This window comes from Drosophila innubila, assembly GCF_004354385.1.
Source record: "Drosophila innubila isolate TH190305 chromosome 2R unlocalized genomic scaffold, UK_Dinn_1.0 1_C_2R, whole genome shotgun sequence".
Taxonomy (NCBI): Eukaryota; Metazoa; Arthropoda; class Insecta; order Diptera; family Drosophilidae; genus Drosophila; species Drosophila innubila.
Genome location: NW_022995374.1, coordinates 3,797,685 through 3,814,228, shown reverse-complemented (window position 1 = coordinate 3,814,228; position 16,544 = coordinate 3,797,685). Strand labels below are relative to the sequence as shown.

Sequence of the window (16,544 nt, the reverse complement as noted above, 5' to 3'; positions counted from 1 at the left end):
CATATTGGATTAGGAGTAATTTGAACAACGATTAACTCACTTTATGCGCCTGATTAACCGAACGCTGACGATCCAAGACAGCCGGACATATTGCAGTGGGTGGCACAATTAGTTCGGCAAATTCGCCCAGTGTGCACTCCTTCTTCACGGACGAGGCGCAGCGATTATGCAGCTAAAATGAAGAGATGGAATTTCTTATCAAATTAGCCCAAAAAAAAAATCATTAAAAAAAGTAAGCCAAAAATCTGGTGGATAAAAATCTGCGGGCCTTAAATTCAATTTACACTTGACGTGACTTGGTCGAGGCACTTATGAGCCTGAGCCTGGGTCTCTACGCCTTGGGTAGCCTAGGCGTATACGTATTTATTTGATGAGCACTCTGCACGCTTACTTAAGCGCTCATTTTGCCTTAATGAATCCGATTAAAAGTTTGTTAGCGCTTCCGCCAAATTGTTAATTTTCGCTTAAATGGAATTTAAGCGCGCTTCCTTCATTTACAATTTTTTTCATTTTTTCTACTCTTAAGGCAGCTTCTTTTTATTTCTATTCTTTTTTTTTTTGGTGGCTACATTTAAATCTCATTGTTGCTTATCGCTGGCATATAAAATGCTGTGACACGTGTGAAGTTTTTGCTGCCACTCGTTGCAAATTAAATGCTGATAAAATGCAAATAGCTACATGGCAAGTACAACTACAAAGCGCGGGGTGTTTAATATGTTTTAAAATTTTATTTAAAAGTATGCACTTTAATCTGAAATAATATTATAATTGCTGCAGTCATACAAAAAATTTTGAAATGTTGTAAGTAAACTTACTAAGCAGCCCTCGTAATTGGGCTTCACAATTAACGATCAACTGATGCCAAATTGTTAACAATTAATTTATGCAACCCTCGCTATGGGTATTCATAATTTTAATGAACAATTAAAGCTAAAGTAATTGTAAATAGACATACTTGTCGAGCTACCCTCGCAAGTGAATTTCATACAATCTCAAAATTACTTGTTTGTTTGCGAATTTAAACAATAGATCTGGCAATAACAAACAATTAAGTAGAGTGCTTTGGCATACTTATCGGTCTACCCTCGCAATGAGTAGACCAATATTGACTGCTGCATTTGCTGGCAACGTTTGGCTTACGAAATGTTTACAGCTACAACAGCTAAGGAGGAAGTTTCTTGCATTTGTCGTTGTCAGTCGCCCTTTCGGTTGCTTCTTCTTCTTCTTCTCCTTCTCCCTCTCCTTCTTCAGCTGCTTCTTCTGCTTCATCGCTACTTGTTGTTGTTGTTGTTGTTGTTGCTGTGGCTGAGATAACGAATTCGGCATTATCTCGACTGCTGCACTTGTCAAAGTCGCTCGAGAAAGTTGTGCTTGCTTGGCGTCACTACGGCGGATAGAAGTGGAGACGGAGACGGAGACGGACTTGGAGATGGAGATGGAATCTGGTATTGCCTCTGGCCGTGTGGCATGCAGCAGCATAATTTCTTTGAGACGTGACAATTTGCCAGCCATAACGAAGCCGAAACCGAAACCGAACGACTTGAATCTACATTTGCTACTGTGTGTGTGTGTGAGAGTGTGTGAGTATCAGTGTGTGTGTGTACTCAGTGTGTGCACATAAGCTGGCGCTGCAGTTAAAATCAGTTGCGCTTAACAAAGTTTTTAGCCAAAGGACGAAACAGATAACATACAAAGTACAAGATTTCTAAGAAAAGAGCTGAACGGGAATAGACACGCACAGATTGCTCTGTTGATCAAAATAATTGAAATTCTTTGTATTGAAAAATTGTCGAGCTTGTGCACATTGGCATCTTCCTATGTCTAAGAACTCACACACAAGTTCTTTCCTCGATTTGCATAAATATATATATTTATATATATATTCAGCATGTGAAATGCAACTTTGATTGGACTCGCTACAATTTCTTTTTGGAATTTCAGCTCACATTCCTTATCACCGTGTCATTCTCACGCATACTTACAAAGTATCTCATAGATACATGGCAAGTAAATACTTATACAGGGTGATGCATTTGGATGAAGGCTGCAAATCAGCAACATTTCTGGTAAAGGTTTGGTTTAGTGGTTCGAGTCAAAGAGCAAGACTTAGGTTTGTTTACCGAACCGGTTTTATACCCTCTGACCCAAGGTTTGAACCTTGGTTTAATTTATTACAACAACAACAATTTTTGTATAAAACTTTTCTTGACATTTTAAACAACGTGATTTTCTTTATCAAACAAAATCTAGCTTTATAGAAAATCTATATATGTTATTCCCATGCATACTTACAAAGTATCTCAAAGATACAATGCAAGTAGGTGCTTATACAGGGTGATGCATTTGGATGAAGGCTGCAAATCAGCAAAATTTTGGTTCGAGTCAAAGAGCAAATCTTAGGTTTGGTTACCGAACCGGTTTTATACCCTCTGACCCAAGGCTTGAAACTTGGTTTAACTTCTTACAACATCAATTTTTGTGTAAAACTTTTCTTGATATTTTAAACGACGTGATTTTATTTATTTAACAAAATCTAGCTTTATAGAAAATCTTTATTATTTTGAAGATGTCTTATTATTATATGATTTTTTATTTGAAGTTTTAAATATTTGCGCAATATTAATTATGCCAACATTTGAATTAAGTTTTTTTTTAAAATAAATTGTCAAACTTTTTTTTGTAGGACATTCAAAATTAATAAACGTTTTATTTAAAGTAAATAAAGGGTATCTAAGTAATATAACTTACCATCATGTGGCACCAGCGACAGGTGAGTCCAGTGATGCCATGATAAGCCTTGATGCGTTTGCGGCACTTGGAGCAGCGTCCATAACAGTTGCCTTCGACCCAATGATGCAATAAATCCGCGCCGCATTTGGGCTTCTTCGATTTAACGTAGGTGGTAATGCAGGAGGCAGGTGCATGTTGCACGCATCTTTCATGCACCGTGTACTTGCAAACTATTTAATAATATTTAAAGAAATTTATTAAATAATTTTCAAAGTTTGATTCACTTCAGTTGCAATCAATTGGAAGTTAATTTGATCCGTTACTTTTTGAAATTGATTTTAACTTTTACGCTTGCAAAAGACAATCTAAATTTGTGACAACGACATTAAATGTTTTTGATTAAAAAAGACAGACAGACCAACTTATATGCGACCTGCACACTTTTCCTTTTGATATTAAATGCTAAAAATATGTAATTTCCGTCTGCATTCTGCAAAACGGTTATCGGAAGCTAAAAACGAATGGGCGTACAGGGTGCATATACTTAAATATACTCTCGATACTTACGGACACAGCAGAGACCCTTCTTGCCCAGGCCGACCAACATATTTAGGCAGAGATTGCAGTATGCCGGTTTGCTGAAGTGTTTCAGACGCCACACGTGAATGCCATCCTCCTTCAGTGTCGTGCTGTCGACACCTGTAATTGCGTGTGACAGAGATGGGTAGATATAGAGAGAGACAGACTTGATGTACGTATCATTGGGTATTGCATAAAAAACAGAGAAGAACCATTTTTTTTTTGCATACGTTGAGATGGTAAAAATCCACACATATATTTTGCCTCTTTTTATACCCGTTACTAAATAAATTAGTAAAAGGGTATATTGTGTTTGTGGAAATATTATTATTATCTATTATTCTATTAAATCACAGCAAGATCGGACAAGTAGAACAGCAGTAATAGCTAACCAAAGTTCTTAAAGCTCTACAGGCTCCTGAAAGTATGCAGAAGATATTATATTTTTGGAACTTACAAAAATGCATCAAATTGAACTTATTATTATTATTCGATAGATATTATTATTATTAGATCGGACAAGTAGAAAAGCAGTAATAGCTAACCAAAGTTCTGAAAGCTCCTGAAAGTATGCAGAAGATTTTATATTTTTGGATCCTACACAAAATTTATTAAGACGAGCATTTTATAATTATTCGAAAAATATTATTATCAGATCGGACAAGCAGAACAGCTGAAATAGCTAACCAAAGTTCTTAAAGCTCCTGAAAGTATGCAGAAGATTTTATATTTTTGGCCTTACAAAAATGCAACAAACCGAACTTTTTATTATTATTCGATAGATATTATTTTTATTAGATCGGACAAGTAGAACAGTTGTAATAGCTAACCAAAGTTCTTATAGATCCGAAAGTATGCAGAAGATTTTATATTTTTGCACCTTACAAAAATGCAACAAACCGAACATTTTTTACTTTTATTCGATAGATAGTTAGACTTCATTCTTAAAATAAGTACAGGGGTCTATTGGGTTTGTTTTATTATTAGACAGTTATTTCTTTAGAGTACTTATATATATTTACATAAGTAACGGGTATTCTATAGTCGGCATCTCAACTATAGCGTTTCCGACTAGTTTTTTTTGCTCAACTTGTATTTCACTGTGAGCCTTCTGCAAATGACTTGATTATTGAGGCAGCCAATGCAGGCAGAGATATGCAGAAGTGAAGACTTAGGTCGGGGACAAGTATAAATTGAGGCAGTGAGGCAGTTAACGCATTCAAAGCTTCACAGGCACTTGCCACTTGCCACTTGCCACTTGGCACTTGGCACTTGTGTAGTTCACACTCACTCACCTAACAGGACGAGAAGGGGAATGGTTGTCATGCCGCCGCGTTGCCACTCGTCCAAGGACACGGTGCCATCGGCGTCATAGTCAATTTCAACCATCATCTCTTGCAGTATCTGTAAAGTAAAGAAAATTGCACAGACCGTGTGAAAAATGCCGCTGGCTGACTTTCATCTGTGGCACGGAAGTCTGTAAGAGTTCCTGATTGACGTTCTGTGGCCGCCAATGTGAAATGGAGAAAATAAAGGTAATTTCACCCAGAAGTACCACAACTTTGACTTTCAACTGGCATCGAGAGTGTTATCCTTGGTAAACCCATTATACTTTTGCTCCTTCACAAAAATGTAATTTCAAGATATTTTTTCAGATTCTGCAGCACATTCTGCTTTTATCTAATCAGTTGCTGTTGCTGTTCGTTCTGTGGAAATGTACTCAACTCTCAGCCAATAAAGCTGCACAGTTGGCGTATACGTAATATACCACAAATTCAACTAAAGACATTTTATAAGCGTCCTTTTAATACCTCAAATTCCTTATCAAAGTACATTTTTTGTTAAACTATCTCAGAAATATTCAATAATTTAATATGCTGTTCTTTTTCTCGAAGGGCTCAAGACATGAAATTTATGCGGCATCCTTTTGGGTTAAAAGGCGATTCGTGCTACGCTTTTAGCCGGAAATGAATTTCAAAATTATGCAATTCATTAAGTGTTTTGATTATTATTTCTGTTTCAACTAAGCCACGAACTCCTTTAAGCAAAAGGCAAAAGAATTTTGATTAAAATATTTTCTATATCTGTTTTGAATTTAAAATATGTGGCACCCTCGCCAACATCACCATCATCACCATCACCAACATCATCATCATCATCATAAACCCATCATAGAAATGGAAATGTCAGTGAGCCGAAAACCCCAATCCAGTTATCGTAATTCCAACAACAACCGCAACTCTGCCTCATCCTTCTTAAAGTCAGTTTCACATCGTCAAGTTGCTCATCGTTATGGCATTACCCGAGGGTATTTTGTTAATTGAGTTTTGTGGCGCTTTGACTTTATTTGTGGTCTTCTTGTGGCTGCCAGCATTTGTTGTGATTATTATTTTTTAGTTATCTAACAAGTTGAGTCATTACTTAGACAAGGCCAGATTTAAGGAAGGGTATCGAAAATTAATTTAAAAACTATCAGAGTTGTTCTACAAATCTCTAAAAATCTCTTAAAAATTGTTTGACAAAATCTAATATTCATCGAATTGAATTAAGTTATATTTTCAATTAAATAATAATGCATAAAATACATTTTTAATGATTTTGTTGATTATATAAAATATTCCTAAGCCTACAAATTTTGATGTTAAAACTGGAGGGGTTTATTTGTTTGACTTCGAAAATATGTTTGAAAAAACTAAATCTCTGACATTTAAGGAACAACGACATTGCGAACGTTTGTTTTCAAAAGATGTTCTCTTCCAAAACTTAGAGATTTATGGAACACAATTGTATATTATGTTTCTTTGTTAAAATAGTTTTTTTTTTTTTATTTTCGCTAAACTCTTGCCTTTATTTTTGGAAGTTAGGTTGTTCCTTACGTGTTCTTAGGTTTAACTGATTAATATCAGTCTTATTACTTTACCCTTTTAATATTTTATGTATGTTTGTTATGCTTTTAGTTTTATATTAAATTTATATAAATATTTACTTTAATTGTCCATTTATATTTCCTAATTTTATTTTTTGATCCTTTTTTCCCTATACTTCTCCCTAGAAAAAGTACTGTTAACTGATTAATAACGATCTTTTTACTATAACCTTTTAATACAAAAATTATTTTTGTTATGCTTTCAGTTTTATATCTAAATTTATATAAAGATTTACTTTAATCGTCCATTTATGTCCCATAATTTTATTTTTTGTTACTTTTTCCGATACCCCATCCTAGATAAGGTCCTTTAACTACGCTTGGTTAGGGTATGACGAGTATATTATAGTCGAATAACATCTGAGCTGTCGAAACTATTAAGTCCCTGAAGTTGTCAGTTGGTCTTCGGTTTGCGGTTGAGAATGAAATGAATGCCAGCTACTGGGAACTTGAATCTGCTCGAAACAATAAAATGAAATTAATTTCGATTGCTTTTCCAAATGCTCGTAAGTAATTGAAAAACTTTTACTCGGACTGCGGACATTGACCAACATTCTGTATACGTAGAAGCAATCAGAGCGATTGATGATTGGTTGATTGTTTTGGCCAACATTAAGTGTGTACGCATATAAATACAATTGATTGGCATTGATTGCAATAATATGTTTTTAAATGTAAATCGCTTAAAGTGAGCTCTATGTAATTCCCCTTTCTGTTGCCACTCTCCACACTTACCGGACGCAATTCGCTGACATCCCAGCCAAGATATTCGGCCACGGCCATCATCTGGTTAACAATGGCATCCATTTCAGCCGTATCCAGTACGCCATTACTATCCGTATCATACAGACGAAACATGACTGCAATAATAAATGAATAAATGAATAAACCACTGACTGAATGAATGCATAAATTAATGAATGAGCTCGGTCAAAGGTCAAGTGTGCAGTTGCTGCCAGGTGTTTCACTTACATTCGAGCTTATCTTCTGGCCGTCCGGCCTCGAGCAGTGATAAATAGCAAACGACATCCTTCAGCGGGACCTTAAGTGCCAAAGGATCAAAGTGTGAGAGTTTACGTGTCAGCAGCTTAATGTCAGCTGCAAGTGAAAGCAAAAGCGAAAAGTTTCAACATTTAAAAAAGAACTTTCAATTAGCAAAGAACTCCAACAACAAATGCAACTGTTATTTAAGCTTTCCATCAATCTAAAGTCGCAGCTTTCATGTGCTTTTCAGCAGATTGTGTACTCGTAGTTGTCATTGATTGAGTGCCTGGCTCAATGTTATTCACATATTTGTATTCACTCCTTTTGCAGCTGCAATTGACAGCCGCCAGTTTAAAGTTGTCCCTCGTTTGTTTTTCACTTCGACACTCATTAATGCTCAATGCTTAATGCTGATTGCCACGATTTGACCCACAACCCAAGTGTATTTTTTTTTAACTTTGCCTTTTTGCTTCTAATAAACTTTCCAGCAAGAGAAAGAGAGAGAGAGAGCGAAAGTGAGAGAGTGAGATAGATAGAGGATAAAAGGCAAATGTTTTGCAATTTAACGCCAGCTTGCAAAGAACGAACCCAATCAAAATTTCCAGCAAAGTCTCATTAATATGAACCTGTGATCCAAACTTTAGTCATCAGTTTCAACTTTTGTATACACACGCATACATATAGTATATACAAAAACTTACTTTTGTGTTTATTTATTAATTTATTTGTTTTTTATTTTAAATTTTAGTTGTTTTACATTTTTACAAACTACAATTTTATCAATTTTCACACAAATTAGTTATGAATAAATTCATTTTCATCTTCAACAGTATTATATTTACTACATACGAGATATTGAAATCTGTGCACGAGGTGATCAGCTAATGATGTTAATCAAATTGTCTCAGCTACGTTGTGTGAAAAATTCAGCCTCCTAGCTCTTATGGTTTGGATTGTGCAATGATCAGTCAGTGAGTTAGTCAGGACAAAGAGTATTATATATATAGATTAGATCTGCCCAATATTCTTCTTTATGTTGCAAACATTGTAACGAATACAGCATACCCTTGTTCTCTGCGATTAAAGGGTATAAATTGGTAAAGTAAATTTCTAGGCTTCTCTCTTTTATATCGTATTTTCTCTTCTTTTCTTTCTCCGATTTCTTCTCATGTTCAGCGGTAATTCAAGTACTTTTATGAGGATGTTAGGCAAATTCTCATAAGTTATATAAACACATTTGAGCCTTAATAATTGGCCCTGTGTGTTGGCTTACAAATTACTTATGAAGAAGGGCCACTCGACCAGAGTGTGCCTGTATGTGTGTGTGTGTGTTTGGTATTTCAGCTAATTATGTTTACATTGCTATGAGTGGCATTAGGAGTAGTTTGCCAATAAATTATAATATATGCGTAGAGTGCGGACAAAACATTGGTTAATATTTACATTTCATATTAATAACTAAATGAGACTTGGACAGTCTTTGTCTTTGGCCAGGGCAAACAATTGGACGCTTGATGAATGCATCAATTACACATACATATACACATATATATATATATAGTACATATGTATGTTTAGGTATATGTGTGCCGATCAATGTCAACGCATTTCAGCCAATAAATTTAATTTGCTGAGCACACAGCGTAACAAAAATATATGTATGGATATACAAAAAAAACCAAAGCAAAACTAATCCAATTAGCGCTTACAGCGCCCACACCGAGTGAGAGAGAAAGAAAGAGAGAGTGAGAGAGAGGGGGGAGAGCAAAGCCTATACCATGTTTTACTTACTTAATATATAATGCTAATAGCAATGGCCCGACAAAAAAGCCAGGCACTGTGCTCATATTATTTGTTGTTCTTCTTTGCTGTTTTTTTTTCCAGTTCGAGCACAAAATGAGGACAAAGGACGTTGCAAGAGAGAGCGAAAAACTGGCTAACAATTGCTGCTAAAATGCGTGAAACGACAGGCCGAACAAAAAGCAACAAGAAACAAAAGAAAATAATAAAAAAAAAGGAAAGAAAGGAAAAAAACATGAAATGAAATTTACGTTCATTAATCATTCGTGTACATTTCAAACGAAGCGAAATGAATGAAACCAAATGGCGAATGGGAATGAGAAGTAGACAGGCAACGAAGACAGACAAATAACTTTTCGCAGCATACTTTTAGGCTCTACTCTATGTATGGGTGTGTGTGTGTGTGTGTGCGAGTCGAAATGAATGTTTATTTTACGCATTGGCGCGGCGCACTTTGTGAAAATGCAAAAATGCTCTAATTGGGCGTTGATTTACGGCACGATCTGAGACATTGGCGCCTGCCTTAATGTATACCCTGTAAAGGTATTTAATAGGGGTAGAAATCATAAAAAAAAAAATTAAAAACTTTAATATAAATTTGTAAAATGTCTTAATTATGAAGTCACATTAATAACAAGAAATTTGCTTCTTTTGCTTACAATAAGGCGCATTATTTGTCTTGTAAGTCTTTCGAGTAATATTTAAATAATTTACTATTCTATTCTGTACTTAAATACCCTGTAGAAGAGCTTTGTAATATTGTTTCCAATGCCGCAAACCTCAAAAATGTTGTTAAAGGTTCTGTTCGACGGTTCGAACCATAGAGCAAGACATCGGTTCAGTTCGCGAATAAGTATGGGTTTGAACCTAGGTTCAGTTTCATACAAGAAATATTTTTATTGTTGTACATTTTTCTCTACATTTTGACCTAATTAATTTTCTTATAAAGAATTCACATTTGATGATAATTGAAATTTATTTGAAGATTTAAATATGACTTATTTTAAACAGAAGTCTCAAATAATTGCGTAATATGAGAAAATTATAAAATTTATATAATTAATTTTTTTTCGAACCGAATCTTATATATTAGTATGCGGTTCGGTTTAGGTTCGGTTTCGAAAAGTAAATATTTTTAATGGTTTTGTTTCTGATTAAAATAAATTAATAAAGGTTTCAGTTAGCTAACTGATAGAACTGTTAGACTGTTAGAAATTCATCATGTCCCTACAGGGTAACCCAAAGTACGGCAACCAATTACTAGCTACTGAAGTTTTAGTTTGCTTTTCTTATGCCAGGCACTTCCGCTTCCGCATCTGTTTTGCCATTTTTCTTTGTTGTTACTTTTGTCTTCGGTTTTTGGCCCTTTTCACTTTTCACTTTTCAGCTTTCAGCTTTGGCATTTGCCAGTTTTGCATAATTTATGAACTCTTGCACTCAAGAATTAGCGCTGTGGATTTGTGTTTACCTCTAGTTAAGCTCTTTCTACTAATTAGTAAGTACGGCAAAGTTTTTAAGATCTGCTCGAAGTAAACAAGAATCAAACGACAGACAAACGCATCGGTAGAGTGTTAGTTAGTAATTCTACACGGGCTTTGGATCTGGTATGAGGAATTTATTTGAGTATATGTTGACCCGGTCTTTTATCTTTCTCTTGCTCTTGCTCTTCCTCTTTGTCGTTGTCTCCTCATTTATTATGTGCAAATGCTATGCAATTTTGCATCTGAATTGGCTGTAAAGCTGTCTGCCTAACTGTCTCTCTGTCTGTCTGTCTGTCTGACTGTCTGTCGCCAAAGTAATCAGTTTACGAGTGACAGCCGCAACGTTGACAGTTGCAAATGCTTCTGTTGCAGCTGCAATTCAAACTCTCAAGATGCCTTACACAATTTGCATACCCCATAACCGAATATATATACACTGAAAAAAAAAAAATTCCCAAATCAAGAACAGTGTTCTTAAATATTTTGTGCTTACAATAAGAACATTTCAAGACCATATTACTTATTTTAAGAATATTCATCTGAATAATCAAAGTTCTTAAAGCAAGAATAAAAATCTTAAATTGTTCAGAAAGTATGAATAAGTATAATTTCATATGAGAGAGAGAGAAAACAGTTTCAATTTAAAATAACATTTATAAAATTACCATGAAAAAAAAATTTATGTATATCAAAATTAAGAAAAAAAAACAAAAAAAAATATTATAAATTTAAAAATTATTTTTAATATTTTTATTTCATAATTTCAAAAACATTTATTCTTAAATAAGAACCTGGTCCTATTTGAAATGTTCTTAAAACCAAGATGTGTTTTATTAATTTAAGAATTTTATGTTCCCGATGCATTTTTTACACCATAACTTTTAGTTTTGAGACCAAAATCTTGATTTTCAAACACTTTTTTTATCAGTGCAAGTATTTCTTGCGGATTGCCACGCCCACACACTCGCCCACATTGTACGCCAAGTTGGCTAATTGCAGTTGACTTGGCTATGTATGTTTCATACAATAGACGCTTAATTGAAACACAAACTGAACTGAAAGTCGAACTGTAACTTATATGATGAAGTCAGCGTACATTGTAATTTTCTCATTTCTCAATTATTGCAGCTCCTCCCATTTCCCTTCCTTTATCCATCATGGACTTGCATCTAATTAATACTCACTATCAATTTTGCAATTAACGGAATTGTTGCTCTTCTTCGAGGAATTGCGCGACATTTGCGAGTGGTTTGTCTGCGAGTGCGACGGACTTGAGTCGACGGAGCGTCGGGCGGCATTGTTGGCCTGAAACATGCTCGGCCCACTGGCCATTGGACTGGGCGTAACCGTTAACATCGGGTGCACGCAGCCTGTGAAGCAGAAGAAGACAGACAAATAAACAGCTGTTCTGCAAAGCAATTTCATTTTTAATTGCATCTGACAGCAGTCGAAAAAAGATCAATTTAAAGCATTCAAAACAAAATTTAGAGATAAAAACAATTTGAAATTAACATTTAAAATTTATATGGAGTTAGTTAAGTAACTGCTCTGTCAAAATAAGATTCTTTCTCTTATTTTTCTTTTTTTTGGTTAAAGTTTCTTTAAGAAAAAAAATACAAGTTTCACTGCGCTTATAAATTCTTAAAAAAAAAAAGAAAAATATGTACACATGTTTATACAGCATATAAAAATTGTTGCATTTGCTGCAAGGTTTGGGATAAAAAATATATAAATAAAAAAATATTTAAATAACCTTAAAAAAATAAATGGAAAAAGGCAGAGACCGTTGATAAGAGTTATGAATAAAATTTTTAACTTAACAAATCAATGTGTAAGATACATGTTAGGATAACATGGAATACACCAAAATTTCAATTTTTGTCGTAACTAGCGATATCAGCAAAAAATTTCTACATTCGATTTATATAATAAAAATTATATTTAATTCTTATTCTGTACTGTTGTAACATATAAAATACAAATTAAATATAAATTTGAATTAAAAATAATTTTTATTATATAAATCGAGTGTAGAAATTTTTGGCTGATATCGCACAAATTTTTGGTTTTTTCAACAAAAATTAATTTTTAAATAAAAATTTATATATAATTTATTTTTCACATTTTAAATAAAAATAAAGAACAAGTGTTATTTCGCAACTTTTAAATTAAAGTTTGGAAATAATTGTTGGATTGCAATTTTATTTTATAACTTATAACAGTTACGGTCCCTGGGAAAAAGCAAACAATTTTTCCACAATGTGGCCAATTTTATAATTTTGAAATTGTCAAAATTGTATGAGAAAATGGTTTGCGAAATGAATGTATATAGTGCAAGTGGGAATTGAAAGATACACATACACTTACCGGTCTTGCTGGGATCATGCGTCAAATGTCCACCCAGCGCCAGTGTGTGCTGTAACTTATCCGTAATCCCATGGATTTTGTCCACAAAGCTGCTCCGTGCCTGGGCCTGAACATCTCCCACCATGCTGCATTGTGGCATCAGTTCGGCAATGCTGTTGATGTTTGGTATGGAGCCTAATTACAACCAGATGCCCAGAACCAATGAGAAATGTGATGCAATTATTAAACTGACTCTCTCTCTGCCTCCCATCTCCATCTCCATCTCAATCAACATCAACATGTCCATGTTGGAAATGAATATGGATATGGATATGGATATGATATCTGCATTCGAGGCTTACCCTTCGTATGGGACGTGACTGGCGCACAGGCGGCTGTGCTGCTAATGGCCGCCATTTGATTGAGCGCCTTTCCGTGCAGCTGTGCCTGGGTGACATTTGGCTTAAGGAACGACACGAACAAATGTTTGGCCAGATCCAGTGGCGTCTCGCAGTCCAGAAATGCATCCAAAAACCGGCGAAAGCCATCGAAATCAATGTCCTGCAAAAATAATAGTAAAAGACGTTTAATTTTCGGTTGCCTTCAAATTAAACTTTAATACTAGCATCATTGCAAAGTGAAACAAGTAAATAAGTGAGTAGTTCCCGTAATTAAATTGGAAAAGACATTTACTGTATCCAACAAATCAAACTGAAACAATTATCTATATTTTTTTTTTTTACCGAATTTAATTAAATTTGAATGAGTATGAATTTAGAGGCCAAACCTATGCAATAAATTCCAAGCATAGAAAGGGTAAAAAATATTTTTTTTAATGAAATTAATTATATTTGAAAGCAGAATAACTTTCAAGGCCAAACCATGATCAAGATGACATTCCGTTTGAAAATCGGTTAATTTTTGATGAAGTTATGAGAGATCAAAGTTTTTGAAAAAATGTCAAGGGGTAGGTATGGAAAATTGGATGATAGATGGCTTAGAATCGAAAAAATATCAAATTTTCTAGATGATACAAATTTAAATGCAGAATCAATTTAAAGGCCAAATCATGATCAAAATGACATTCCGCTTGAAAATCGGTTAATTTTTGATGAAGTTATGAGAGATCAAAGTTTTTGAAAAAATGTCAAGGGGTAGGTATGGAAAATTGGATGATAGATGGCTTAGAATCGAAAAAATATCAAATTTTCTAGATGATACAAATTTAAATGCAGAATCAATTTAAAGGCCAAATCATGATCAAAATGACATTCCGCTTGAAAATCGGTTAATTTTTGATGAAGTTATGAGAGATCAAAGTTTTTGAAAAAATGTCAAGGGGTAGGTATGGAAAATTGGATGATAGATGGCTTAGAATCGAAAAAATATTAAATTTTCTAGATAATCAAAATTTAAATGCAGAATGAATACAGATACCAAATCATGATCAAAATGACATTCCGCTTGAAAATCGGTTAATTTTTGATGAAGTTATGAGAGATCAAAGTTTTTAAAAAAATGTCAAGGGGTAGGTATGGAAAATTGGATGATAGATGGCTTAGAATCGAAAAAATATCAAATTTTCTAAATGATAAAAATTTAAAAGTAGAATTAATTAAGAGTCCAAATAATGGTCAAAATGACATTCCGCTTGAAAAACGGCGCAGTTTTGACAAAGTTATTAAAGTTTTAAGTTGGTCCGACCTTGAACATAACTGAAAATTTAATATTAAGTCGCTATTAGGTCAAGAAGAGCCAAACACACCGTTATATTTAACTGATATTCATAGAATGGGATGAAATCATTAAAATAATAAAAAAAGCTGTGGGTGCTATTTCCATTTTGACTAGCTTAAAAGACCTTTTGAGCTTTTAAAGCACAGGGTTCAAAAAGAAGTTTCATTGTAAGTTGGTCTTTAAAGTTGACTTTGTAGAAAATATGTTAGTATAAAGAAGTTTTATGCTGGTTTACTTTAATATTGGCTTCGTCTATGCTTCTAGAATTTATAATTACTTTATACTCGTACTTCATGCTGAAAATGGTTATATAATTCTCAGTGATTTCGGTTGCCTTGCCATGTACGTGACTGTAAATGTCCTTTGAGGATCCACAAAATGATTTCTTTTATTTTTAGCAGGTTGAATGCCAGCCTGAATGGCAGACTGGTCACAATGGTCTCTGCAATAGGCCTTGAAGAGTGACACTGGCAACCTCTGGGTGAATTACATGTCAACAGCACGTGTAGCCTAAGTATTGTCAATACAACAACGGAATGACATTGATAGACGTACTTGCCTCACACACATACACACACAAGCAGAAAAATCTTAGCTGCCACTGTGGCAACCACATTCAAGTGTCTGCCTTGTTGTATAAGCATAAATGTGTCTGTAAGCCTCTTACAATAACCAGTTACTCAGTTTTCATTTTCCAGTTACCATTTATCAGTTACCAGTTACCAGTTACCAGTTACTCGATACTCACACTTGCTACTCGTTACTCGCTCTTTTTCTACTGGTTACTTTCATGTTCGCCAGTTAATCAAGGGCGGGACATTGTGCAACCAACATTACGACAAAACGCGTGCAGGACGCCTGGGTAAAACCGTTAATTGGAAAACGAGCGAATGAAACGGACAAATCAAATTAATGCGACAGACGACTAGAAAATACCCTGTAAAATAGCTAAGCATTTGATTCAACATACTTCTTAGGTGTCAAATGACTGAAGAATATTTTGAAAAAATATCTATATTAAATATTGATATTGAATCAATTCAAATTTATTATAAATATTTAACAATAGTTGAACACTCGTAATAGGGGTTATAAAATAAAAAAAGTATTGATATTAATTTGAATTAAAATATATATATACATAAAATTTTCTCAGCTATATGGTGGCAAAATTTCATCCTTCTCGGTCTTACCGTTTGGGCTGCACGAAGATCAGTTAGTCACTCAGTCAGTCAGTCAGTCAGTCAGTCAGTCAGTCAGTCAGTCAGTCAGTCAGTCAGTCAGTCAGTCAGTCAGTCATTCAGTCAGTCAGTCGGTCAGTCAATCAGTCAGTCAGGTCAGTCGGTCAGTCGGTCAGTCGGTCAGTCAGTCAGTCAGTCGGTCAGTCAGTCAGTCAGGTCAGGTCGGTGTCAGTCAGTCAGTCAGTCAGTCAGTCAGTGTCAGTCAGTCAGTCAGTCAGTCAGTCAGTCAGGTCAGTCAGTCAGTCAGTCAGTCAGTGGTCAGTCAGTCAGTCAGTCAGTCAGTCAGTGTCGTCAGTCGGTCAGGTGGTCAGGTCGGTCAGTCAGTCAGTCAGTCAGTCAGTCAGTCAGGTCAGTCAGTCAGTCAGTCAGTCAGTCAGTCAGTCAGTCAGTCAGTCAGTCAGTCAGGACAAACAGTTTTATGTATAGATTACCACAGGAGTATTTTTTTTTCTTCGTTTCAGTTCATAATTTATCTTAAATATTAAGTTTAATTTGTTAGTGCTCAATATAATCTCAAGTCTTATTGACAAAATTATAATTTTTCTTGCAGACTGCTTTTAGTCGTGTATAAGTAAATAAATAAACAAATTATAAATCTATAAGCATTATAATAAACGAACCATTTAAATTAAAAGTAATATGCTCGCTTTCAGTTCGTTTGAACAGAGTATTTGCCACAAAACGCTTTATAGAAAGCAAGGCAACATTATCATTATTATC

General features: G+C 34.6%; 1 protein-coding gene across 1 annotated transcript in view; it reads right to left on the bottom strand.

The window, feature by feature from the left end:
- Nucleotides 1-16,544, bottom strand: part of LOC117785016 (diacylglycerol kinase 1) — a 54,735-nt gene that overhangs the window by 12,408 nt on the left and 25,783 nt on the right. The window contains exons 5-13 of the mRNA XM_034622888.1: nt 13,209-13,407; nt 12,868-13,041; nt 11,685-11,870; nt 7,208-7,333; nt 6,971-7,095; nt 4,605-4,713; nt 3,298-3,429; nt 2,749-2,960; nt 41-172 (exon numbers count right to left, since the gene is read on the bottom strand). Coding sequence (XP_034478779.1) covers nt 41-172; nt 2,749-2,960; nt 3,298-3,429; nt 4,605-4,713; nt 6,971-7,095; nt 7,208-7,333; nt 11,685-11,870; nt 12,868-13,041; nt 13,209-13,407 — 1,395 coding nt within the window. The remainder of the gene's footprint in view (nt 1-40; nt 173-2,748; nt 2,961-3,297; nt 3,430-4,604; nt 4,714-6,970; nt 7,096-7,207; nt 7,334-11,684; nt 11,871-12,867; nt 13,042-13,208; nt 13,408-16,544) is intronic.